This window comes from Elephas maximus, chromosome X (genome assembly GCF_024166365.1).
Source record: "Elephas maximus indicus isolate mEleMax1 chromosome X, mEleMax1 primary haplotype, whole genome shotgun sequence".
NCBI classification, from domain to species: Eukaryota; Metazoa; Chordata; class Mammalia; order Proboscidea; family Elephantidae; genus Elephas; species Elephas maximus.
In genome coordinates this window covers 115214266-115242147 of record NC_064846.1, presented here as the reverse complement: position 1 = coordinate 115242147, position 27882 = coordinate 115214266, and the positions used below count along the sequence as shown (strand labels likewise).

The 27882-nt window shown below is 42.0% G+C and overlaps 1 protein-coding gene across 2 annotated transcripts in view; it reads right to left on the bottom strand.

Annotated features, from left to right (window-relative positions):
• Positions 1 to 27882, bottom strand: part of SMC1A (structural maintenance of chromosomes 1A) — a 47720-nt gene that overhangs the window by 19572 nt on the left and 266 nt on the right. The window contains exons 2-16 of one of the 2 annotated variants that reach the window (XM_049872583.1): positions 12832 to 13020; positions 12625 to 12737; positions 10609 to 10812; positions 10285 to 10523; positions 9372 to 9630; positions 9141 to 9281; positions 8078 to 8160; positions 7716 to 7923; positions 6412 to 6597; positions 6140 to 6319; positions 5891 to 6037; positions 5647 to 5784; positions 4503 to 4619; positions 4293 to 4399; positions 113 to 254 (exon numbers count right to left, since the gene is read on the bottom strand). In XM_049872583.1, coding sequence (XP_049728540.1) covers positions 113 to 254; positions 4293 to 4399; positions 4503 to 4619; positions 5647 to 5784; positions 5891 to 6037; positions 6140 to 6319; positions 6412 to 6597; positions 7716 to 7923; positions 8078 to 8160; positions 9141 to 9281; positions 9372 to 9630; positions 10285 to 10523; positions 10609 to 10812; positions 12625 to 12737; positions 12832 to 13020 — 2453 coding nt within the window. The remainder of the gene's footprint in view (positions 1 to 112; positions 255 to 4292; positions 4400 to 4502; positions 4620 to 5646; positions 5785 to 5890; positions 6038 to 6139; positions 6320 to 6411; positions 6598 to 7715; positions 7924 to 8077; positions 8161 to 9140; positions 9282 to 9371; positions 9631 to 10284; positions 10524 to 10608; positions 10813 to 12624; positions 12738 to 12831; positions 13021 to 27882) is intronic. The other variant, XM_049872585.1, reaches the window with a different exon arrangement.

The window sequence follows — 27882 nt, the reverse complement described above, 5'->3', positions numbered from 1 at the left end:
CTGATTTAGATGAGAGATTCGTAAGTTATTGATATTAGCCTTCTGTCCACCATATCTCTTGCAATATTTCCTCCCAGTGTTTAGCCTGTCTTTTCATTTTCTCCTTCCTTACCTTCTTGAGCTTTTCTATCTCATTCTCATCTTTTTTTACTGTCTGTTCCCACATGTGCACTTTATCTTGGTCCTCCTTCAGTTGATTCTTTTCAAAATCCAACTGGATGCCCAAGCGAGTCTTCTGATTCTCAAACTCCAAACTGCGGAGAGAAAGGGAAACTAGGCTCAGGGCTCAAGGACCCAGAGTAACTGCAGAATGTCAGGCACCACTCAGCTCATCCACTCATATTTGTTACTGTTGTGTGCTGTCGAGTAGATTCCAATTCATAGCAACCCTATATAACAGAGTAGAAATGCCCCATAGGATTTCCTAGGCTGTTATGGAAGCAGATTGCCAGGTCTTTTCTCCCATGGAGTGGCTGGTGGGCTCGCTTAATCAGTCTCACCAAGGACCCAGAGTTACTACTGAATGTCAGGCGCCACTTAGCTCATCCACCCACATGGCCCCATAAAACTCTCCCCTGAAGTTAGGAAACTAAGTTCCTCAGCCTAGCCCTATGGATAGGCACAAGGTCAGGGAGATTGGGCTAAACCCCATTCATTCCCCTTGAACCTCTGGAGGACTCTCCAGAGTCTTCCCAAGTTCCTAGAAGGAGGAACAAAAAAAGGCGCATCAGAATCCACCAGCTTTTATAATACCTATTGATAGAGCTTTTACACACCTTATATACATTACCTGTAATCCTCACAACAGTCCCACAAGTAGGTGTTATTATCCTAATTTTACAAATGAGGAAACTTAAGCCAAGAGGTAGGAGACCTGCCCAAGGTCACCAGCTAGTAAATAGTACATGTGAGATTCAAACCCAGGTCTAACATCAGAACTTGGGCTTTTTTCCTATACTACCATTGCAATACAATGTAGTGGTTAAGAGGATCAGTATCCCAGCTCTGCCATTTACTAGTGTAATCTCAAGCAAGTTAAAATTATACCCTTCATGCCTCAGTTTCCTCATCTTTAAAATGGAAATAATAAAAGTACTAACCTCCACTGAGAATTTTTTTAATTAGTTAATATGTATAAAGTCCTTAGGCATGTTAAACTAAAAGGACAGTGCCTGGCAAGCAGGAAGTACACAATAAATTTTAGTTACCATCATCATTGCTGGGTACACTGGTTGTATTCAGCTCATCTTTGCCCAAAGGTTTAGAGTCTTCGACAACCACCCCCCCACCCTTCCCCAAGATTCCTGAACCTCTTAAGAGCTTGGCAGTACAAAATCATGGACAAAATACTGAGTTCCCCATTTTGATGGAAGATTCTATAGAAGAATTCTGATCAAAAGGGAGAATACGCAGAACAGAAATTTCAAATTCTCATTGACTCCAAACTTTCTGAAGCAATGGGAGCTGGATGAATCCCTAAAACTAATGCCCTGAAATAATCTTTAAACCTTAAACCAAAAATATCCCCTGAAGTCTTGTTAAAACCAAACAACAGCTTAGCTAAACTAGTAAAAAAAAAAATGTCTGCCTTGACCTTTACGCTCTTTTAAGAACTATCTACATGGGATCAAAGTGACAACAGCAACTTAAAAGATTAGATAGGAACCTTAGGGGGCAGTGAGTTTATGTTAATGGAGGAGGAACAACTCAGAAAAGGAGAGTGACAATAGTTATACAACTCGAAGAATGTAATCAATGTCACTAAATTGTACATGTAGAAATGGTTGAATTGGTGTATGTTTTGCTGTGTATATTCTCGACAACAATAAAATTAAAAAACAAACAAACACGGGGTTCCCGTTATTGCCCTCCTCCCCATCTCTTCAGAAACTCAAAGTATATGAGAATATGGAACTAGCAGGCCAAGCAGGGCTAACTTCCAACTGCTTGCCCTCCTTCCCCCCGTTATCAGGTGACAGATGCTGCCAGATGTTATGCTAGCAGGCTTAAACCCATTAGTCACTATAATCCAAATGGAATGTAATTAACTCCAGAATTTTGAGCTATGCAATTTTAAATTCAATCGCTTAAATATGACTCATAAGGCCCTCTGTGATCTGGCCCCTGCTGACCTCTCCACCACTCCCGCCTTTCTCCTGGCCCCTTTTTATGCTCCAGACATTCAAAACTACTTAGCTTCCAGAAAAAGCATATTATCTCACACCTTCACGCATGCTGTTTTCATTGCCTGGAAATCCCTTCTGTCTGCTGCCTGGCTGGCTAAATCCTACTCACTCTTTTGGTCTCCAGTTCATCACCCTTGTTCTGTAAAACCTTCCCTGACTATTTTGAGCAGGCTGAGAATTTAGTTTCTACTGCCCATTATTGGGTTCCTCCCTTTTTGGACTTCCAGTTCGAAGATGAGTTAATCATATCTCACAGTTTGTAATACCCTTATGATCACTGCCTATGCAAGACCCTTCCTTGTCCCTTTGTTTCAATTCCTAAATTCCTACTCCCATTACCTTCTCTACTGTAAGCATGTACCCTAAAGTGACACATACTTATATACATATGTATATATCCTTAAAAATGCATATCCTTATGTCACTTTGTTTTTAAATTTATATATGTATATAAATGTATATATCCTTAAAATGCACATCCTTACGTCACTGTTTTTAAATTTATATATGTATATAAATGTATATATGTATATAAACGTATATACCCTTAAAAATGCATATCCTTACGTCACTTTGTTTTTAAATTTACACAAATGGATGGTGTTATAAATTTCACTCTTTCTTACTTTTTAAGCCAACACACCAGATTTATAATTTATCCATGTTACTGCCTATAAATCTAGTTCTTACTTTGAACTGCTACACACAATTCTATACTCTGTATATTCATCACATTTAACTTATAATTTCCCTCAGTGATGGCCACCTACATCACCACCAACTTTCCCACTACCACAAATTATGCCCATGGGTCTCTTTGTGACCCTGTGGCAAGACTCTCTCTAGAATACATACCTAGGAGTGGGTTACTAAGTCACAGCACATATTTAAACTTATTTTCACCAAATACTGCTAGGTTGTTTTTGAAAACATCTGTACCAGTTTACATTCTCACCAATAGTAGTACATAAGAGTTCCTGGCTACCCATGACAACAATACTCATTATTATTCACCTCTTATACTTTTGCCAATCTGATAAGTATAAAACGGTATTCTCATTGTTCTGATTTGCATTTTTTATTCTTATAAATAAGACCAAACACCTCTTCATATTGTTGTTAGCCATTCGAGCTTCTCTTTCCATGAACTGCCAATTCATATCCTCTGCCCATTTTTCTATTGGGCATCTTGGGCTTTTTTTCCTCCTGTTGATTTGCAGTTCCTTGAAAATTTCCTCTGTATTTTGAATCTACCTCAATTACAGCACCGATCAGACTGTTCTGAAATTGTTGATCTACTTGTTTGTCTCCCCGACTACTCCTGAAGACAAGGAGTCTCTGATTCAATTCCATATCCCTTGAGCCTGGCTTAGGGGGCAGAAGAGCAATGAATCTTTATTGTATGGGTGAAGGGCTAGATGAACTGTTGCCTAAGGCACAGGGTCCAGGGAGTGACCTCCTTCAAAGCAGGGAATGTGTCGTGTTCATCTCTGTCTTATCTCTACCTTTCCCAGCCCCTTGAATACCTAGCAAGGAACAATTTGGCACAAGGTAGGTATTCAAGAAAGGTTTGTTGAATGAATGAATAAACTAAAGTTGGGAAGAAAGGAGAAACTGTTGCTTTGTTCTTGCTATTCTTCCAACCTAGAACTTCTTTCCTCCCCCCTTATATCATCCATCAGAATAATAACAATAACAGCTAATATTCATTGTTCTTAATATGTGCTAAGTATTATTCTAAGTACTCTGGAAGGATTTTATCTGCTCCTCCCAACAATGCCATGTGACAAGTACCATTATTATCCCATTTTACAGATAAGAAAACTGAGGCTTAAGAGGTCAAGTCACTGCCCAAAATCACACAGTTAATGAATTGTGGAGGTGGGATTTTAACCCAGAAAACCAAGTCTAACACTGGCACTCTTAACCACTATACTATGCCATACTACCTCCCTTATCTCCCTGTTATTTAAGGCCTACCTCCAATAAACTTCCATAGTTCTAAGAGCTGGTCCCTTCCTTATGATGGCATCTGACTTTCCAAGGATGTCAGGCTAGGTGTTCAAGGGCATTCTAGTCTCCCCTTCTACTCACACTTCCACCTACCGCTTCTTGGCGATTTCATTCTGCCTCTTCACCTTCTCTTCCTCAAACTCCCGAATGTTGCGCACACCAATCTCCCGACAAAACTCTTCAAATACCTCATCTTCTACCTGAGACGAGAAGCCAGGGAGGGCGGAGGCTTTTTTAGAGTCCTGCTTGCAGTCCCAATCCTGCTCTGATATACATGCTATCATGGCTCACCCTGCTACCAACCTGGTTCATCTTCTCCTTCAAGTCTTTCATTTCCCGCTCTCGGCTCTGAATGATTCTTTTGATATCATTGATGCGAGGCCCAAAGTTGGCTAGTTCACTCTCCAGCTTGGACTTTTCCTACAGGAAATGAAGTTGAGAGAGAAAGAGACCAGGCTCCTTGGAGGAAAAGAGCTACACTGACTACGCTGGTCCCATGGTTAGGAAGGAGTAGCTCTCCATACGCTGACAGAATCAGAACTCAGCTCCATTGCTCTAGTCAAATTACCCATCATTTCTCAATTGAACAACATATGACTTCCTTCCTGGCCTCCATTTTGGCCAGATCCTGTTGAAGAGCTGAGCACAGGTCCACAATTCCTTATCTGTAATGCCTGGGGCCAGATACGTCTTGGAATTCAGGCTTTATCAGATTTCAGCAAAAGGTAAAACAATATATGTACTACAGATTACGTAACACCTCCAGGGTGGTCTGGGAAAGTACCCCATAATCAAACGCATTACTATTTCTGCAGGTAAATGTCTCACTATTCACATTAAGCGGTTTAAGACTATAAATGGCCTCACATCTATTCAGATCAGGTTTTTGTCACCAATTTACACACACACACACCACAAAAACCCTTTTGTTTTCCGAGCTTTCTGAACTTTCAATTTTGGATAAGGGATTATGGACCTGTATTAGACGAGTGGACAGTTGATAATGTTTGTACCAACTCTAACAATGCCCTCCCCTATTCCCCTTTCCTGGTTTATTTTTCTCCAAAACACTTACTACCTTCTTATATACTGTATCATTTACTTATTTTAACTTCTCTCCACTTGAATATACACTCCATGAGGGCTGGGATTTTTGTCTGTTTTGTTCATTGCCAATATCCCCAATACCTAGAACAGTACCCTCACCTACAGGGATTGAAATGCTCAATGAGGAAGCTCAATTATTTGTTGAATGAATGAGTTATGCTAATAAAAAAAAATAGCACCTAATATTTACTAAACACTTACTACGCGACAGGAACCAGTCTAAGCACTTTACTTGCTGGGAGGAGAGGAGGAAGTGGGACAAGTTCTCCACCCCTAGAGAAACCTAGGCTAGGAATGTGAGGATGGCCTTTGGAGGACAGGGATGGAAGCCAGACCACACCTGCAGATTCAGGGCTAAATGTCGTGTCTTGGTCTGTTCTAGGTCACTCTGTGAATACTTGAGCCGCATCTGCAGTCCATGGGCCTGAGACTGCACCTGACGCAGCTCTGCCTCTTTCCGCTTTGCTTTCATCTGTTCCTGAAGGGGATAAGAAAGAAGAACTGTGGTAAGAAGACAGCCAGTCTGGGTTTTGGGACCCGCCCCCCGCCGCCTACTCCTAGGGACAGCACTGCTTGTGGTTTACTTTCAGTTCCTCTGTCAATCGCTCCTTCTTCTCTTTCAGCTTGTCTACTGCTTTCTCATCCCAGCGTCGTGCCTTGGCCTTCAGGTCGCTGGCCCCACCAGAGATTACTCCTGACTTCTGGAACAGGGTCCCATCCAATGCCACTGTCTACACACAATAGGGAGAAGAGAAGAAGAGGGGTTGAAGCTGAGTAGAGGAACCTCCAGTGCTGAGCCTGTCTAGCTCCAATCTAGGCAAGGGAATCCATACCTTATGGCGCTGGTGGCCTCCAAAGGCAATGCGGCGGGCATCCTCCACATTGTCACAGACAAGGGCATTGCCACAAGCATACTGCAGGGCCTTTTTGATGTGAGGTGGCTCATAGCGAATCACATCAATCACTAGCTTGGCCCCCTTGAGCTCCCGGAGTTTCTCATCTGTAGGCTTTACCTGTGAAAAGAAGCTTGGTAAGTGGAAGAACACGGAAGGCTGGGAGGAAGGGCCCCCTCACACTGCCCTGACCCCCTTCTCACAAACCTTACCTCCAGGTAGTCAAGAGGCAAAAAGGTCTCAGGCTCTCCACGCTGCTCCTTGATATACTGAATACAGTCCCGGCCTGTCTTCTCAGAGTCCACAATAATGGCATCCATGTTCTTGCCCAAAACCTTGGTTACAGCAATCTGATACTTCTTTTGTGTTGGCTGGCAGAGGTCAATGAGGCGGCCGTACTGAGTAAAGTAGGAAGGGAAAACTGAGGCATGAGGCTTTCAGGAACTGGTTCAGAAATTCCAACTCCCAGCTCAGAAAGGGGCACAGGCTAGAATCTGTACCAGGAATATAGTTCATGCAATTGGTGAGAAGCCTGCTCTGGTTCCAAAGGAACAACTGCAGACTCATGACTGAATCCAAAATCATCTTTCTAAACCTAACTTTTACCATTTCACAGACCACTGCCACTCAGGCACTATACTAGGTATCTTATATATATTACCTCAAATTATCACAAGAGCTTAGCAAAATAAATCTCTTTTACCATTTCACTGTGGAACCAAGCTGAGTTGAACCCAGGCACAGGATTATGGCAACAGAGTGGGAAGGCACTACACAAGGGCATAGGTACCAGGAGGCGGGGATTGTTCGGGGCCATCTTGAAGGCTGGCTACACAAATAATAACTTCCTCATAGGACTGCTAAAAGGACTAAATGAAATAATATGTACTATTATTAAATTAAATGAAATAAATAATCCTCTAGCCCCAGTCAAACTTTGAGATGACTGCAACTTCATTAGAAACTCTGAGCCAGAACCAAACAGCTAAGTCAGTCCCAGATTTTGGACCCTCAGAAACTGTGTGAGATAATAAATGCTTGTTGCTTAAGCCGCTTCAAAAAAAAAAAAAAAAAAAAAGCAACGGGCTGGCTGGTACATGCCAACGGAGCTCAATAGAAGACTGCATGCACAGAACTTTCTAAATATGAAGGCCTCAAACCTAACTTCCTGGGAGAATAATCCTGGCCTTGCAGGCCCTCCCCTTTCCAAAGTCTTCTCCACTTCTCCACCTCCTACAGAGGCAGAGACACAGCAAGACAAGCCCTTAGGAAGACACAACTTTTGTGATGAAAAGAACATAAGCTTCAGAATCTGAACAAGTTGGGTTTGCAATACAGCTCTTCCATTTATAAACTGTGCTGCTTTGGGTTAAGTAATTTAATCTCTCTCAGTCTCAATTTCCTCAGCTATAAAAAAGGGGTTAGCAACTCTGCCCTCACAGGGATGCTGGGAAAATTATATGATAGTCAGTGTAAGAGTAGGTGCTCAGGAAATGAGTTCCCTTTCCACTCTTACCACAGAGCCAGGGTAAAGGCGCTTGATACTTTCCATGATCTCTGCCTTTCGCTGTTGGCGGCTGCTCTCCTGGCGGTCGATGCGGGCATCCCCCAGCTGCTCCATCACCTGGTTAAGCTCCTTATTGATCTCGTCAATACGCCGCTTGGCCATTTCCACCTCCTCTGTCAGCTCCCCCTCTAGCTTCTTTTGCTCCTCTAGAGACTGCCTACAAACAGAGGGAACAGGTTACACTGGCTGGTCAGAAAATATTCCTGGCTGAGAGGGACTCTAGGGGGACTGCCTGGGAAGGGGCAGAACAGGCAGGGTCACAAGAATAAGCTTGGAAGTAAAGGAGAAGGGAAGGTGGCAGAGCCACATACTTGCTAGTGGTAATGTATTCCTCCAGTTTCTCAATCCGCTTCTGATTCTCTTCAATCTCCCGCAGCTTTTGCTTGATCTTTGCCTGAGAAAGAGAGAAATATACTCCATTGCCAGAGGCTGATGAGCAAGTTAACTCCAAGACCATAGCTCACTACATGCTCCCTCATCCAAGGGCCCAACAATCCAGGACAATCCTTCACAGATGGTGTTCAGTTTAGAGCTGCTAAATGATGGGGGCCTCATAGGGATCCAGAACCTCTCACAAGTATTCTATCCAGCCCAGGCTATCTATCTTCCTTGCCAACCATGGAGGCTCAAACCAAGGCAAAGAAAGCTTTACAGGACTTCTGCACCTTTGTTTTCTCACCTGAAATATGTGGGTAATCTTTACTTCATAGGTGCACATTATGTGCTTATTACAGTATAGCTATAATATGAATAGATACTCCCTGTTCCCATCGAGTTGATTCCGACTCATAGCAACCCTACAGGACAGAGTAGAACTGCCCCAGAGTTTCCAAGGAGTGCCTGGTAGATTTGAACTGCCAACCTTTGGGTTAGCAGCCGTAGCTCTCAACCACTACGCCACCAGGTCTTCCATAGATACTTCACATTCTCTTAAATATTTAAAAGATGTGCTTAGCAGACTGTCTGGAACATTGCAGGTTCTTGAGGCACTATAACAACTTCATATTATAATTACTCTTACTATTATTGACATTAGGGAGGCAGTAAGTAAAGTATACTTGATAAAAGCATGGACTCTAGAGCTAAACTGCCCAGGTTCGTATCCTGATTCTGCCACTTAATAATTTTGTGATCTTGGGTAAATTACTTTACCTCTGTGTCGTAAATTCCTCATTTGGAAAATGGGGATAACAGTGTCCCACCCCATGAAGGTAGTCATAAATGAGGAATTAAATGAGTGAATACATATAAAGAATAGTACCTGGCACACAGTAAGTGCTTGATACATGTTAGTTATTATTATTATTGTTACTCCTATCACTGAGAAATCCTTTTTTCTGCAACATTATCCCTAATTTTGTAACTCATGCCCACCTCTGTCTCAACTTTCTTTCGCTCTTCCAGATCTAGCCGGTCCTGGTCAGCTTTCTGGTCTCGATTGAACTTCTCCAGCTCCTGGGCCAGGGTAGCTGCTCTCTTGCTGGCTTCTTCTTTCAACCGGTGGTACTTCTTCACCTGTTAGGGACAGGGAAGGAAGACAGGGATGACCAATTCAGTCCATGTCAGCCCAGCAATCTCCTCCCCCTAACTCTTCTAAGGGCTTACCTGGTTCTCCTCCAGGGTCAAGTCTCTGCCCTGACTCTGGCTCTCCTCTTCCATCCGTTCCTCAAACTCCTGTCGGGCTTTCTCTACCGACAGCATCTCCTTCTCCAGCTCATCCATGTCACCTTTACGCTTCTTGTAGTGCTTCTGAGCATTCTGCAGGGACTTTTTGGCTGCTTCCAGCTTCTTGATTTTGTGAGAGGTATTCTCCTTGGCTTTGATGTACTGAGGCCGCTTCTGGTTCAACTCTGAGTCCTTTTCCCTTTTGCCAGAAGAGAAAACCAGTCAGCACTTTGGTAGAAGGGAGGGCACCCAGGGTATTTACTCAAGTATTTTTTACTCTCCAGCCAGCCTCATAGAATTGCCTAAAAGAACAAGGGTCTGGTCTCCCACGGATGCTCACGAAGGGGCAGTCTGACTACCTCCTGGAGCCTATAGCTTCAGTCTGGCATTCTTGCCACTCCACAAGGTAAAGCTACTATCCCCCACCTCAACCCTTGCCAGGCCAGGCCCCTTATTAACAACTCCCAATACCCTGTGTTCACTTAGTCATCCCTGTCTGATCTAACCTTTTCAAATCCCTGTCCTTTAAACTTTTAGCTCTAGTTTTCCTCTTCCAGAAAGGCCTTCCTGGTCACTCCAGTGGCTGGGCCTCCCATATATCTCTGGCTCTTATTTGGCAAGGCCACCACCTCTTTCAAGTTCTCCTGAGTACCTATGATACCTAGAGTCTGGGTACTTAAATATTCTATTTGACAAAAATGCATGCTAAGAACTGTGCCTGGTCTGGCCAAAGCAAGTCAAGCAGAAGACAGAGAAACTAGTATGTGCACTGGACTCAAGACTCAGAGGAGCCCTAAAGAACAGCATAGCCTCTTGGTTTCTCCCAAATCACAGACCCAGGCCTGTCTCTTACTTGATCTCCTTCTCAATCTGCTGCTGCTCCCGCATCATTTTGCCCAGCTCCTTCTTCTTCTCCTTCAGCTCATCCTCTACCTTGTCCATACGTTTCTTGTCCTTCTCGATTTCCTTGTTCTTAGAGGCCAATTCCTTGTTGAGTTTCTCAATTTCCACTTCATTGTGGTAAAGCTTAAAGAGCTGCAGCTGTACCTGAGCTCGTACCACCTCATCCTTCAGGCGCTGGTAGCGGTCAGCCTGTGCAAATAGGGACAGGGGTGCATCAGTAAGCCATTGGTTCCATCCTGGCCCATCAGAGCCAAGAGGTTGCCTGGCCACCTACCTCCTCCTTCTCCTGCTTAGCCTCCTTGCGTTCAGCTGCAATGTTTTTCTTGCGATGGTAATTAAACTGAGTATCCTCTTCGGCCTTCACCATTTCCTTCTTTCGCTTGTCATACTCTTGGGCCAGCTCCCCAGAGCGACTGATCTCTTCAAACAGAGCTGTCCTCTCTTTGGGGTTCTTCATGGCAATAGATTCCACAGCACCCTAGTAAAGATCAAAACACATTCCTCACTTAAGACTGTAGCCATTCCAGTTCCCCTACCCACCCCCACTCATTCACTCATAAAAAGTTTGCTGACCTCCCCACTGAGTGCCACATTTCACACTAGGCTTTGAGGACACGCTCCCTGCCTTTTGAAGAGCACAGGGAGCAAAAAAGAAACAAAAACAACACATTATGTTATGTACACAGTCTGTTATGTATATGTATTTATGTATGTGTGTGTGTACACACACACACCCACACACCCATCCTTGGTGGCACAGTGGTTAAGAGCTTGGCTGCTAACCAAAAGGTCAGTAGTTCAAATCCACCAGCCACTCCTTGGAAACCTTATGGGGCAGTACAGAAAAAGGGACTAAGTGAAGCTTGTAGATAGAGGGTACAGATCAGTCTGGGAAGGCTTCCTAAAGGTAATGTCTAAGATGAATTTTGGAAGATGTGGATGAACTAACCAAATCCATAAGAGAGAAAAGGTTATTCCATGTAGAGGAAACAATATGCAAAGGCCTGGAGGCCAAAGAAAGCAGGTAAATTCGAGGAGCCATAACTGGTTTAATCAGGCTGGAGTATAGGGTTGGAGAATTTTGGCAGATGAGGCTCATGAGGTTGGCAAGAACCAAATAATGGTGTTTCCTGAATGACAGGCTTGGGAGTTTGGATTTTATTCTAAGCAATACTTCTCAAACTTCAGCATGCAGCATAATAACTTGGAGAGCTTGGTAAAACACAAATTGCTGTGCTCCTTTAAAAAATCACCTATATGAGACCAAATACTTTAAAACAAAGATGAGAATGCAAGGGGGCAGGGAAATTAGATATAATGGAAGCAGAACAACCAGAATGAAAATAATGAGAATGTTCAGCATTAAGAATATAACCAATGTTACTGAACAATTTTTGTAGAAATTATTGAACGGGAACCGAAACTGCTGTGTAAACCTTCACCAAAAACACCATAAAATATTATTTAAAAAAAAAGCCACAAATTGCTGTGCCCCATTTCAAAGTCTATGAGTCTGTAGGTCTAGGATGGAACCTAAGAACGTGCATTTCTAACATGTTCTCAGGTGACGCTGATGCTGCTGGTCTGGAGACCACAGTTTGAGAACCATCATCATAAGACAATGAAGAATCATTGAAATGCTTTAAGGAAAAAAGGGACAGACAGATTTGTGTCTTCATAAGATGAACCTAACCTAGGGCATGAACTTGAAGGGGCCAGCCTGGAGTCAGGAAGCCCAGTGAGGAAGCTGGTAGATTAGTTCAAGGGAGAAATGATAAAGCCTGAGATGGAACAGACCCAGTGGGGGCAGAACAGGGGCGGGCAAAAAGCAGATATCCAATAATTGTTAAAAATGCCCACCTGGCCCCCAAACTATTGCCCTAATATTTAAACCTTAAACCAAAAATATTCCCTGAAGTCTTCTTAAAAACAATAAAAAAAAAATTAAAGCTTAAACCAAAAATATTCCCTGAAGTCTTCTTAAAAACAATAGTTTAGCTTAACTAGCAAAGAATGTCTGCCTTGAACATTATGCTCTTTTAAGGTCTATCTACAGTATATGGGATCAAATTGACAATAGCAACTCGAAAGATTAGATTGGAACCTTAGAGGGCAATGAATTTATGTTAATGGGAGGAACAACTCAGAAAAGGAGGGCGAGAATGGTTGCACGAATTGAAGAATGCAATCGATGTCAGTGAAATGTACATGTAGACACTTGAACTGGTGTGTATGTTTTGCATGTATATTCTCAACAAAAACAACAAAATATATTTTTAAAAATGCCCACCTGGAAGACGAGGAAGTTACGAGCTTTGATGAGAATGCCCAACTTCTCTAATTCCTCACTGTACTCATGGAGCTGGACTACTTTGTTGTTGATCTTGTACTCAGAAGAACCCCCTGCAAAACAATGCATGAGCAGCCAGCTGAGGGTCAGGCCTCCCTCCTACCCCGGGCAACTAGTCCAGCCACCTCCCTGACTAGCCTCACCCACCAACAATGACGCGGGCAAAGGTGCGGTCCTCAGCACCTTCCTCAGAGTATACCATGCTGACAAAAGCCCGATTAGCAGCTGGCTTGCCTACAGGAGCTCCATGGATCAGGTCCCGCAGGGTCTTTACCCGCAGGTTGCTGGTCTTTTCACCCAGCACAAAGCTGATGGCATCCATGAGATTTGACTTACCTAAGGGAGGAGGGAAAAAAGCAGAGGAGGGTAAGTCAGGAAGAAAAGAAGGTGAGAGGAAAGGAGGAAAGGAAACACTGAGAGGAGCTGGAATGTCTCCAATCACTCAGTGCTCAGACTGATGGGAAGCGAGAATATTCCTTTTCCCCCATAAAAACTGGGCCCAACCAAAGCCCTGGGTCAAGGACTTGGACCAAAAGTCCCCTTGGTGAATAGGAGGGGAAAAGGAGGAAAAATCACCAGTTAAGGGTGGTAAAGAAATTTGGGAACAGACAGTGGTAATGGTTGAACAATATGATGAACATAATTAATGTTGCAACAAACAAAAAAACAAAGTTTCCTTGTGGTTATTACATACAGTAGCCAGAAACCAGAAGCCTGTCTAAAGTAATGGTATATTCACAGACTAGGTTGCTCTACAACCTTTAATGACATGGGAAAATGCCTACAATAGGTGAAACAAGCAAGATACAAAATTCGATATACAGTTTGATCTCAACCATGTTTCTTAAAAAAAGGCATATTGCGATGCGGTATGATATGACATACAGAGCATCATCTATGAAGTATCTTGCCAAAAATGTTTAACACGAATCTAAACACAGCTGCAGACCTATGTTTCAGTTGCCAGTAAGTACAGCAGATAGAGGAACATGATAAATAACACCATGAGGAAACACTCAGACAAGCACAGAATGTGAGATGTTCTACAAGACAATGTCTTAAAAAAAAAAAAAAGGTTGAGGGAACCATTCCAGAACACAAGAGATTACTGAGGCAAAACCAAACGCGGTGCACGAACATTGACTGAATCCTGGGTACAAAATAAAAAGATATTTTGGGGAACAATTAGGGAACCCTGACTATAAATTAGATAATCAAGGAAATGAGCAAATTAATTTTCTTAAGTGTGAAAATGATATAGGGGTAATACAGGAAAATTATGATTTTAGGAGATGAAAGATGGAATGTCATTACGTCTGCAATTTACATTCTAATGATTAAGAGAAACAGACACGTTTGAAAATTATTCATTATAAAAACTTGGGGAGAAGAAGAGACCTAAGAAAACATTCAAGAACATAAACAGTATGACATTGGTTGTTTCCAGGAAGGAAACTAGATAGCTAAAGTTTCCCTGACAGGGGGAGGGAGTCACTGCTTTTACTGTATATCCTCTGGGATTTGAAAATTTTTATACCATATGCATATATTAGCTACTCACATAAATAAATGAGGGTTTTTTTTTTTGCTTTTTTAATTGTGCTTTAAGTGGAAGTTTACAGTTCAAGTTAGTTTCCCATCCAAAAATATATACACACATTGTTATGTGACCCTAGTTGCTCTCCCTATAATAAGACAGCACACTATTCCTTTCCTCCCCGGATTTCCCCTGTTCATTGAACCAGCTCCTGTCCCTTTCTGCCTTCTCATCTCACCTCCAGACAGGAGTTCCCCATGTACTCTCATGAATCTACTCGAGCTAAGACACTCCTCACGAGTATTATTTTATGTCTTACGGTTCAATCTAATCTTTGTCTTCTGGAATGGTTATAGTTTTGGGCTAACAGACAGTCCAGGAGCCATGTCTTCCAGGGTCCCTCCAGTCTCAATCAGACCATTAAGTCTGGTCTTTTTACTAGAATTTGAGTTCTGCATCCCACTTTTCTCTTGCTGTATCAAGGACTCTCTGTTGTGTTCCCTGTCAGGGCACTCATTGGTGGTAGCCAGGTAACATATAGCTCTTCTGGTCTCAGGCTGATGGAACCTCTGGTTTATGTGGCCCTTTCTGTCTCTTGGGCTCATATTTTCCTCGTGTCTTTGGTGTTCTTCATTTTCCTTTGCTCCAGGTGGGCTGGGACCAATTGATGCATCTTAGATGGCCTCTTGCTAGCTTTTAACACCCCAGATGCCACTTACCAAAGTGGGATGCAGAACATTTTCTCAATAAACATTGTTATGTCAATTCACCTAGACGTCCCTTGAAACCATGGCCTCCCAACCCCCGCCCCTGCTACTCTGTCACTCGAAGTGTTTGGTTGTATTTAGGAAACTTCTTAGCTTTTGCTTTAGTCCAGATGTGCTGAGTTCCCCTGTATTGTGTGTAGTCCTTCCCTATTGCTAAGATAATTCTTGACTACTGTTTAGTTAGTGAATACCCCTCTCCCTCCCTCCCCACCTGCGTAACCATCAAAGAAAGTTTTCTTCTATGTTTAAACCTTTTCTTGAGTTCCAATGGTGGCCTCCTACAATATTTGTCTTTTGTAACTAATTTCACTCAGCATAATGCCTTCCAGATTCCTCCATGTTATAAGATGGTTCACGGATTCATTGTTCTTTATTGCTGCATAGTATTCCATAGTGTGAATATACCATAATTTGCTTATCCATTCATCTTTTGATGGGCGCCTAAGATGTTTCCATCTTTTTGCTATGGTGAACAGTGGTGCAATCAGCATGGGTGTGCATATATCTATTTCTGTGAGTGCTCTTATTTCTCTAGGATATACTCCAAGTAGTGAAATTCCTGATTTATTTATTTCTATTTCTAGCTACTTAAGGAAGCACCAAATGGATTTCCAAAGTGGTTGTACCATTTTACATTCCCACCAGCAGTGCATAAGTGTTCCAGTCTCTCCACAACCTCTCCAACATTTATTAATTTGTGGTTTTTGGATTGTTGGGATGAGATGGTATTTCACTGGAGTTCTGATTTGCATTTCTCTAATGGCTAATGATCCTAAGCATTTCTTCATGTATCTGTTAGCTGCCTGAATATCTTTGGTGAAGTGCCTGTTCATATCCTTTCCCCATTTTTTAACTGGGTTGTCTTTTTGTTGTTGAGTTTTTGTAGTATCATGTAGATTTTAGAGATCAGGTGCTGATCAGATTTGTCGTAGTCAAAAACTTTTTCCCAGTCTGTAGGTAATCTTTTTTCCTCTTTTGGTGAAATCTTTGGATGAGCCTAAGTGTTTGATTTTTAGGAGCTCCCAGTTATCTAGTTTCTCTTCTGGTATTTGCATATTGTTAGTAATGTTTGTATACTGTTTGTGCCATGTATTAGGGCTCCTAGCGTTGTCCCTATTTTTTCTTCCATGATCTTCATCATTTTAGATTTTATATTTAGGTCTTTGATCCATTCTAAGTTAGTTTTTGTGCATGGTGTGAGGTATGGGTCTCGCTTCATTTTTTTGCAGATGGATATCCAGTTACATCGCACCATTTATTAGACTGTCTTTTCCCCATCTAGTGGCCTTTGGACCTTTGTCAAATATCAGCTGCTCATAGGTAGGTGATTTTATGTCTGGATTCTCAATTCTGTTCCACTGGTTTATGTATCTGTTGTTGTACCAGTACCAGGTTGTTTTGACTACCGTGGCAGTACGATAGGTTCTAAAATCAGGTAGAGTGAGGCCTCCCACTTTGTTCTTCTTCAGTAATGCTTTACTTATCTGGGGCCTCTTCCCTTTCCATATAAAGTTGGTGATTTATTTCTCTATCTCATTAAAAAATGCCATTGGAATTTGGATGGGAATTGCATTGTCTCTGTAGATCACTTCGGGTAGAAGTGACATTTTCACAAGGTTGAGTCTTCCCATCCATGAGCAAGGTATGTTTTTCCACTTCTGTAGGTCTCTTTTGGTTTCCTGCAGTAGTGTCTTGTAGTTTCCTTTGTATAGGTCTTTTACATCTCTGGTTAGATTTATTCCTAACTACTTTATCTTCTTGGGGACTATTGTAAACGGCATTGATTTGGTGATTTCCTCTTCAACGTTTTTTGTTGGTGTAGAGGAATCCAACTGATTTTTGTATGTTTATATTGTATCCTGATACTTTGCTTAACTCTCCTATTAGTTCCAGTAGTTTTCTTGTGGATTCTTTAGGGTTTTCTGTGTACAGATCATGTCATCTGCAAATAGAGATACTTTCACTTCTTCCTTACCAATTTGGATGCCCTTTCTTTCTTTTTCTAGCTAGGAATAAGAGTGGTGATAAAGGGCATCCTTGTCTGGTTCTGTTCTCAACGGGTAATGCTTTCAGACTCTCTCCATTAGGATGATGTTGGCTGTTGGCTTTGTATGCCATTTATTATGTTGAGGGATTTTCCTTCTATTCCTATTTTGCTCAGAGTTTGTTTCATGAATGGGTGTTGGACTTTGTCAAATGCCTTTTCTGCATCAATTAATAAGATCATGTGGTTCTTGTCTTTTATTATGTGATGGATTACACTGATTGTTTTTCTAATGTTGAACCATCTTTGCATACCTAGTGTGATTCCCACCTGGTCATGGTGATTTTTTTTGATATGTTTTTGAATTCTATCAACTAGAATTTTGTTGATGATTCTTGCATCTATGTTCATGAGGGATACTGGTCTGTCATTTTCTTTTCTTGTGGTGTCTTTACCTGGTTTTGGTATCACGGTTATGCTGGCTTCATAGAATGAGTTTGGGAGTACTCCATCCTTTTCTATGCTCTGAAATACCTTTAGTAGTAGTGGTGTTAACGCTTCTCTGAAAGTTTGGTAGAATTCTCCAGTGAAACCATCAGGGCCAGGGCATTTTTTTGTTACGTTTTTTAATTACCTTTTCAATCTCTTCTTTTGTTATGGGCTTATTTAGTTGTTCTACCTGTTTGTGTTAGTTTAGGTAGGTAGTGTGTTTCTAGAAATTTGTCCATTTCCTGTAGGTTTTCAAATTTGCTAGTGTACAATTTTTCATAGCATTCTATTACGATTCTTTTAATTTCAGTTGGGTCTGTTGTGATATCACACATCTGATTTTTCATTCAGGTTATTTGCTTCCTCTCCTGTTTTTCTTTTGTCAGTCTGGCCAATGGTTTATCGATTTCATTGATCTTTTCAAAGAACAAGCTTTTGGTCTTGTTAACTGCTTCAATTGTTTTTCTATTCTCTATTTCATTTAATTCTGCTCTAATTTTTATTATTTGCTTTCTCTGGTGCCTGAGGGTTTCTTTCGCTGCTCTCTATTTGTTTGAGTTGTAGGGTTAATGTTTTGATTTTGGTCCTTTCTTCTCTTTGGATGTATGCACTTGTTGCTATAAATTGACCTCTGAGCACTGTTTTCGCTGTGTCCCAAAGGTTCTGGTAGGATGTGTTTTCATTCTTCAATCTGTGAACTTCTTTATTCTGTCCTTAATTTCTTCTATAACCCAGTCATTTTTGAGCAAGGTATTGTTCAGTTTTCATGTGTTTGATTTTTTTTTTCTGTGCTTTTTCTGTTACTGATTTCCACTTTTATGGGTTTATGACCAGAAAAGATGCTTTGTAATATTTTGATGTTTTGGAGTATGTTAAGGCTTGCTTTATGGCCTAATGTGTGGTGTATTCTAGAGAACATTCCATGTGTGTTGGAAAAAAAAGTATACTTGGCTGCTGTTGGGTGTTCTGTATATGCCTACAAAGTCAAGTCGGTTGACTGCGGCATTTAGGTCTGCCATGTCTTTACTGAGCTTCTTTCTGAATGTTCTGTCCTTCACCAAAAGTGGTGTGTTGAAGTCTCTTACTATCATTGTGGAGCTGTCTCACTTTTCAGTGCTGTTGATGCTTATGTATTTTGGAGCCTTGCCATTGGGTGCATAAGTATTCATTATGGTTATGTCCTCCTGGTGTACTGACCCTTTAATCATGATATAGTGTCCTTCCTTATCCTTTGTGGTGGATTTTACTTAAAAGTCTATTTTGTCAGAGATTAATATTGCCACTACTGCTCTTTTTTGATTGTTGTTTGATACATTTATTTCCATCCTTTGAGTTTTAAATTGTCTGAGTTTTTGAGTGTATGGTGTATCTCTTCTAGGTAGCGTATAGATGGATTGTTTTTTAATCCACTCTGCCACTCTGTCTTTCTTGGTGCATTTAGTCCATTTACATTCAGCATCATTACTGATAGGTATGAGTTTAGTGCTGCCGTTTTGATGTTTTTTGTTGTTGTTGATAGTTTCTTTGCTCCACTTCATTTTCTGTGCTGAGTCATTTTTCTTTAGGTATTTTCATCTTTTTCATTGTTGTTGACTTTGTATTTGCTTAGTCTTCATGTTTTTCTTGCTTTTTATTCTGATGTGTAAGATTGTTAGTTTCCTTCGTGGTTACCTTAATATTTACCCCTCTTTTTCTAAGTTTAAACCAATCTTTTCTTTCTTTATATTGCCTTGACTTCCTCTCCATATGAAAGATCCATGCAATTTTTTAGTCCCTCTTGTTTTAATGTTGTCATCTTTTACATATTGATATCTCTCTTTTCCTATTTTCAGTGTTTTAGCTTAGATTTACTTTTGTGATTTTCCCATCTGAGTTAATAACTGGTTGCTCTGTCCCGTGTACTAGTCTTGGGTTGTTATCTGATGCTATTCATTTTCTAACCAGAGGACTCCCTTTAGTATTTAATTTTGGTTTGGTTTTTGCAAATTCCCTAAACTTCGTTTATCTGGAAATGCCCTAATTTCAACGTTATATTCGAGAGCAGTTTTGCTAGATATATAATTCCTGGTTGGCAATTTTTTTCCTTCAAGGCTTTATGTATGTCATCCCACTGCCTTCTTGCCTGCATGGTTTCTACTGAGTAGTCCGAGCTTAGTCTTATTGACTTTCCTTTGTAGATGACTTCTTGTTTATCCCTAGCTGTCCTTAAAATTCTCTTTTTATCTTTGGTTTTGGAAAGTTTGAATGTCTTGGTGACTTTCTTTTGGGATCTACCTTGTGTGTGGTTCGATGAGAATATCAGGGAAGTTTTCTGCCAAGGAATCTTCAACAATTCTCTCCATATTTTCTGTTATCCCTCCATGTTCTGGTACTCCAAGCACTTGTAGGTTATTCCTCTTGATAGAGTTCCACGTAATTCTTAGGTTTCTTCATTTTTTTAATCTGATTTTTCCTCAAATAACTTGGTGTCAAGTGCTTTATCTTCAGTCTTGCTAATTCTGCTCCTATGACTTTCTATTGACTTGTGTAATTCTGAAATTTTATTGTTAATCTTCTGGATTTGTTTGCTGTCCCTCTACAGATTCTTACAACCTGTTAAATTTGTCATTATGCTCTTCTCTAATCTTCTTAAATTCCTCTATTGCTTTATCTGTGTGTTCCTTGCCTTGTTTTGAGTTTTATCTGATCTCCTGAAGGGTTTTGTACACTAATCTTTTGTATTCTACCTCTGGTAATTCCAAGAAATTCTCTTCATCCAGAAGATTTCTTGATTCTTTCTTTTGGGAGCCTGCTGAAGCCATCATGGTCTGCCTCTTTATGTGATTTGCTAGTGACTGCTGTCTCTGAGCCATCAATAAGTTATTATAGTTACTTATTTTATGTTTGTTTACTGTGTCCTAGTTTCTTGTTGTTTTGATATGCTCAGATAGGCTGCTCGTGTGAGCTAGTTTGATTTTTTTTGCCTTTGAAGCCCTCAGGTCCTGTTACCAGATGGTTAGATCTGTTACTAGGTATGTGAGCCCAGGAGTCCATTTACTTTTATTATATGGCTCAGCTCAGGTGTCCAGGTAGTCAGTCACCACATGTGGTGCAGGCTCTCATCTACAGTCCTAGACGGCCGAGGGTGTTTGGTGTAGGCATAGCTATCTGGCTGCAGCAGGGGGTCACGTGCTGAGCAAGGCAGAGGGCTGACAGCTGCCCCTGAGAGTCTGGGAGGAAAGCGTGTCCCTGTTCCCTAGAGCATGTAGGTGGGTAGGTTTTGCAGCCGGACTGTGGGCACCCAATGCTGCTGGCTGTAAGGACTGGGACGCCCCACTTATTCTTGGACCCCTGTCACGGTAGCTAGGTGGCATGGGTGGAGCCATCAGTCTTCAGGCCCCTGATGTGGGTAGGTGAGGCCCCTGCTTAATGGGCAGAGCCGTGTCAAATGTCATGAACCTGCCACTTCACCATACAGCTGGTACAGTGAAGTTAGGCTTCAGGTATATACCCTGTTGTACTGTGCTAATGAGGGCCTATGCTGTTGTAATTGGCCCATACAGGTCTATGCAGGGGTAAAAGACATTCAAAGTCTGTGGACCCCTTATGCCTGTGCCTAGGCAAAGGAGCTGTGCCTGCCCTGAGCTCCCAGCTTAGGGGAGCTGGCAGATTATTTCTTCCTGTTTGTTAATTTGTTCCCTCTCCAATGCTGGGAGAACGGCTCAGGGTGCGTGATGGGTCCTACTTCTGGCCCAGGGGATGCGGCAGTCTCTGAAGCCGGCCTGGGATCCAGTACAGAGCAGGGAGGGGGCAGGTAAACAGGAGAGAGGTTTTTCCCAAAGGGGTGTTTCTTGGGTCTGTGCGGAAGATTAGATGCATGTACTTATCTTTTAACGACTGAGTGCCACTTTTCACTGGTTCTGGAGGGTTGAGCAGACTCTCCAATGCTCGGTCTCTCCCAATGTGGAAAACGCACCCAGAATGCCACTGCTTGCCTCACTGTGCATGCCAGCGGATCCTGCCTTCAGGTGCCGGTTCCTGCTGGGTCAGGTCTGGCAACTCCTCGCTGCTTCTGAATCATCCCTCCCTTCCCCTGCTGCTCAGTCCAATTCCTCAGCTTTGCCTTTGATGTTCAGGGCTCCTGGATTGTCACATTATTATCAATATACTTGTTTTTTGGAGTCTTTGTTGTAAGAGGCACCACAGGAAGTGGCTGACTACACCACCATCTGGGCCCTGCCTCCAATAAATAGCATTTTTTAACATTAAGACTGGCTATCAGTTCAAACCCACCCAGTGCTGCTGCAGAAGAAAGGCCTGGCAATCTATTTCTGTAAAGACTGTAGTCGTTGGGTGCCATCAAGTCAACTGAGCCTCATAGTGACCCATGTGACAGAGTTGAACTGTCCCATAGGGTTTTCTTAGTTATAATCTTTACAGAAGCAGATGAGCAGGCCTTTCTCCCATACAGTCACTGGGTGGGTTCGAACCAGAACCAGAAACCTTTGGGTTAGCATTACAGTCAAGAAAACCCTACGGAGCACAGGTCTACTCTGTCACATGGCATTGCCGTGAGTTGGAGTCGACTCAACGGCAACAGATTTGGTTAGTTGGTTTTGTTTTTTATCTTTTCAGAAGTGGAGTTAGTCTTTACTTTCTTTGTATTATAATAAGAAAAAAAAAACTCACGTTTAAAAAAAAGTTTAGATGGGGGAGGGGCCCATTTAACATTTGCAAATTCTACCTCATGACACTCCCCAAACATGATTTAAACTGAGGACGTGATTTCCAACGTCTTTATAACCAAACCAAACCCACTGCCGTCAAACTGATTCTAACTAAAAATGACCCTACAGGACAGAGCAGAACTGCCCCATAGGGTTTCCAAGTCCATAACCTATATGGAAGCAGACTGCTTCATCATCCTCCCACGGAACAGCTGGTGGTTCAAACGGCCAACTTTTTGGTTAGCAGCTGATCACTTAACCACTGTGCTAACAGGGCTCCTAACACCTTTGTAATCAGCCATAAAAATGGAACCCCAGGTCTTTCCATGGGAACAATACAGGACAGTGATTAACCGCTTGGGCTCTCCCAAGACTTGAAAGCAGGAAGTCAAAAAGAGACTTGTACACCAGTGTTCTCTGCACCACTATTAGCAATAGCCAAAAGGTAGAAACAACCTAAATGGCCATCACAAATATGGAATACTACTCAGCCAGCAGACGAAATGAAGTCTTGCTTGATACACGCTACAGTATGGATGGAGCTTAAAGACATTATGCTAAGTGAAATAAGGACAAAAGAACAAATATTGTATGACCTCGCTTACATAAAAAAACAAGACAAGACAATGTACAGAGACCAAAGTTTATTAGTAGTTACTGGGACGAAAGAAAAGGGGAAAAGGGGGACTAATGGTGATGAAAAAAATCACATTGATTAAGGGTAGGGTTGCACAGTTATCGTAACTACTGTCAATAAGTTGTATACCTGTAAAAAGCTGAATTGTGGTAGATATATTTACAACGATAACAACAAAAAGTAACTGTTGAGTCTAAAACTTATGTACAACCAAAAACCTCATGGGATTTGCTTCCTTAGTTTGGAGATTTAGGGTCATGGTTTCACCAGACATACCAGTTAACTGGCCTAATAACATGTCTAGTGCTTCTGCTCTACCTCCTAGTTCCTTGTGTACCAACTGGGGTCTTAAAAGTTTGCAAGTGGCTGTCCAAGGCACAATTGGTCTCTATTTGCCTGGAGCAACAGAGGAAGGAGAGTCAGGAATAGGAGGATATGGAATGTGTGGCTAATGAGACCTTTGCCACGAGACCAGAAGAACTGGATGATGAAGATTTTGATCAAAGATTCCATAGAAGAATCCTCATCAAAAGGGAGAAAATGCAGAAGAGAACTTCAAATTCTCATAGACTCCAGGCTTTCTGGAGCCATGGGAGCTAGATGAGCCCCTGAAACTATTGCCCTGAGATAATTTTTAAACCTTAAACCAAGAATACCCCCTAAAGTCTTCTTAAAATGAAGCAATAGTTTAGCTTAACTAGTAAAAAAATGTCTGCCTTGAGCATTATGCTCTTTTAAGAACTATCTATACAGGATTACGGGATTAGGAAACCCTGGTGGCGTAGTGGAGAGGTTGGCAGTTCAAATCTGCCAGGCACTCCTTGGAAACTCCATGGGGCAGTTCTACTCTGTCCTATAGGGTCGTTATGAGTCGGAATCGATTTAACAGCAGTGGGTTTTTTTTTTTAGACGGGATTAAAGTGACAACAGCAACTCAAAATATTAGATAGGAACCTTAGGGGGTGGTGAGTTTATGTTAATGGAGGAGGAACAACTCGGAAAAGAAGGGTGAGAACGGTTGCACAACTCAAGGAATAATCAATGTCACTGAACTGTACATGTAGAAACTGCTGAACTGGTGCACATTTTACTGTGTATATTCTCAACAACAAATTAAAAAAAAAAAAAGCTTGGGCTCTCTCACTCCTAGATATATACCCTAGAGATCTAATAGAAGAGACATGAACAGACATATGCACACCTATGCTCACTGCAGCCCTATTTACAGTAGCAAAAAGGTGGAAACAACCTAAGTGCCCATCAATGGATGAATAGCTAAGCAAAATGTGGTACATACATACAAGGGAATACTATGCAGCCACAAAGAATAATTATGAGTTCTAAAAACATTGTAACATGGATGAATCTGGGGAACATTATGCTGAGTGAAATAAGTCAATCACAGAAGGACAAATATTGTATGATCTTACTCTTATAAAAAGACAAGAATAGGTATATATCCAGACACCAACTTTCATTGGTGTTTACCAGGGATGGGTGGAGAAGGGAGGGGGAATCATTCTCTGGATACTAGACACTTGTTATTTGTTACTTTTGGTGATGGAAAAGGTAACAGTAAATACGGGTGAAGGGTGCACAACTTGACCAAGGTAAATGATGTCACTAAGAAGTACACAAGAATAAAGGATGTTTTTGGTAAATGTAATGACATACAGAATTTTGCAACAACCAAAAATTGTAAGTGTGGTTACATATATACGTACATATGCATATACATGTATAGGTAGGCATATGTGGGTATATAATACATGCATGCACAGGTGTACACAGCTATATGCATATGTATATACATGTATATGTACACGTGTATGTATTCATATATATAATAAAGTGTACAGGGAGCACAGTTACAGACACTTCTTAGACATAAGCGAATACCTCATGGGACTGGTTTACTGGGTTTGAAGGCTTAGGATCATAGTGTTGTGGGACAATTCGGTCAACTGGCATAATAAAGTTCATGTTCTACATCCTAGTTTGGTGAGTATTGTCTAGGGTCTTAAAAGCTTGCAAGCAGCCAACTACAGGTCTCTACTTATCTGGAGCAAAAGAGAAAGAAGGAAACAAAAGACTCAGAGAAGAAACTAGTCTACAGGACTAATAGTCTATATGAACCACAGCCTCATCTACCCCGATACCAGAACTAGATGGTGCCCAGCTACCACTACCAGCTGCTCTGATCAAGGACACAACAGATGGATCCTGACAGAAAGGGAGAAAAACGTAGAACAGAACTCATATTCTTAAAAAGTCCGGACTTACTGGACCAGTCGAGATGAGAGGACCCCTCAAGACTATCACCCTTAGATGCCCTTAAACTTAGAACCAAAACTACTCCCAGAGGTCACCTTTCAGCTGAACAGATTGGCTCATAAAATAAAGAATATCACCCATGAATGTTGTGCTCCTTTAAAAAATCATCTTTATGAGACCAAAGAGTCAACGTTTACTCAAAAGCAAAAATGAAAAGTTAAGGGGGCAGGGAAACTAGATTTCTGGAAACAGAACTATCAGAACAGAAATAATAAGAATGTTGACACATTGTGAAAAATATAACCAACGTCACCGAACAATGTATGCAGAAATTGTTAAATAGGAACCTAATTTGCTATGTAAAGTTTCGCCAAAAACACAATAAAATATTATAAAAAAAAAGAGCTTGGACTCAAGTCCAATAGACCAAGCCCTAATCTTAGTTTCACTACGTCTTAGCTGTGTGACCCTGGGCAAATGGCACAGTATCTGTAACCTTCCATTCTCTCACCTGGAAAATATGAAAAAACATGACTCATGGGTGAAACATCTAAAACACAGCTTGGCACATATTGCTCTGTTGGAATGGAAGGAGCATAGGCTTTGAAGTATGACAGGAATGGCTTCTGATCTTCGCTCTGAGGACCAAAGGCAAGTTATCACACCTCTTTGTGCCTCAGTCTCCTCATGTATAAAATGGGGATAATGGTATCTCACTGTGAGAAATTAAATGTAAAAATCCCAATAAATAAAGTACTTGACACATAGTAGGTACTCAATAAGTGGCAGTACTATCCTAATTTTTTTTATCCTAACATAGGTCATAACTCTTAGCTCTGTCTCCCTCATCAGAGCAGGATTAGCATATCACACAGACCAAGAGTCAGTCATTTAGGTACCAATTTCTAAACTTTGGGCTTCTCTACTGCTTCCCAGGGATAACAGGAACATCTTACAACCAGAGGTCTCTCTCTACTTAGAATCATTCAATATTGTAAACATTTTCACAACATGTGTTATAAGATGGGCACTCGGGTAACAAAGTTAACAAAGGTAAAACATTTCAAGGAATGTCTTCTTTGGAACACTTATAGACCAGTGATAAAGATATGAAAACAAAATGCCATGAATACAAGACAAAAAAAATAAACATTAATGTGTACCAAGTGTCTACTATTTGTGCCAGAGAGGAAGAGGAATCACTGACTGAGGAGAATCAAAAAATGTCTTGTGGAGATCGGCCTTGAAGAATGGGGAAGGGGGAATTAAGGATAATGGCTTTTCTGAACAGCTGGGTATACAAATCTACCAGTGCTGAGGGAACTGAATGTAAGAGGTACACCTTGGCTCTTTCCACAGGGGTCACCGCACTAAAACTCTAAGAAACTGGGGTAAAACACTTTAGCCCAGTGTTTCAGGAAGAGGGGGGAGTGGTTTTGGCCCCCAGAGGACATTTGGCAATGTCTGAAGACATTTTCAGTTGTCACACCTGGAGAGTGGGGGTGCTACTGTCATCTTGTGGGTAGAAGTCAGGGATGCTGCCAAAAATCCTTCTGTGTATAAGAACATCCCCACAATTATCCTGCCCAAAATGTCAGTAACATTGCTGTTGAAAAACCTTGCTCTAGGCAGACAGCGGAAACCCTGGTGGCGTAGTGGTTAAGAGCTACAGCTGCTAACCAAAAGGTTGGCAGTTCAAATCCACCAGGCGCACCTTGGAAACTGTGGGGCAGTTCTACTCTGTCCTATAGGGTCGTTATGAGTCGGAATCGACTCGACGGCAGTGGGTTTGGTTTTTGGGTTTTTTAGGCAGACAGCCACACCCAGGCAAGACTCCAAGGAAGGTATTCAGTATGAACTACAGTACTTCAGCAAGGGCAGCCTCTCAGGTTAGGAAATGATTCAGCTAGAACATCTCTGGGGTGGAGGCACACAGCAGAATTCCAAATGGACCACTTCTGAGGGTAGGTAGGAAGAACCATGGTGTATAATTTAGAGACGGGGAATTAAGACATGAAACAGTCGCCTTATATTACCACCCTTTCCAAAGATACACACGTTCCTCTATCACATCAACTTGTTCTATTTCCTTCACAGCACTTATTACAACCTAAAATTATCCTATTTTCTCCTTTATTATCATCTTTCCCCCCTGGAATCTAAGTCCCCTGAAAGTATATATAGAGTTCGCTTATTCTACTCTGTTTCCACAGCACCTTGAACAGCTCCCAATAAACTGTACGCATTCAATGAACATTTGATGAGTGAGTTCTGGCTTTTGACGGCGTCATAAGGTGTGTGTCAGGGGGAGGGGATCGAGACCCAAAGCACCCTGGAGACTCAAACGCTGGGTCCAAGATTCAAAAGTGCCGCCTTGGGAGAAGAGTAAAAAAAGGGGAATTGATGCGAGGCGGGAGGGGGCGCTGAGCTGAGGCAGAAGTGTACCGTTTGGGCCCCAGAGGCCACAGGAAGGATACCAGCCATCCCACGACTTCCGGAAAGGTCAAGTAAGGCGGGAGGAGCCAGATCGAGAGGGTCCGGTGGGGTCAGCGGCTGGCGGCCAACTGGGGACGCGCCACTTTTGGCGGGAGGGGTGGTGGGCGGGGCAACGTACAGTTCGGCCCGTACCACTCGGACCCGAGCGGGGACCGCACAAAGTACGGACAACTGACGCCTGGGGAAGAGGTTCGAGTAAGAGCACCCGAGTAGAGAGAGCAGGTTCGGACCGAACCCCTTCAGAAGGGGCAAAGAGCACGTTAGGGTTCGCGACTTTTCAGGTGGCATTGGCTGGGTTGTACTACTCT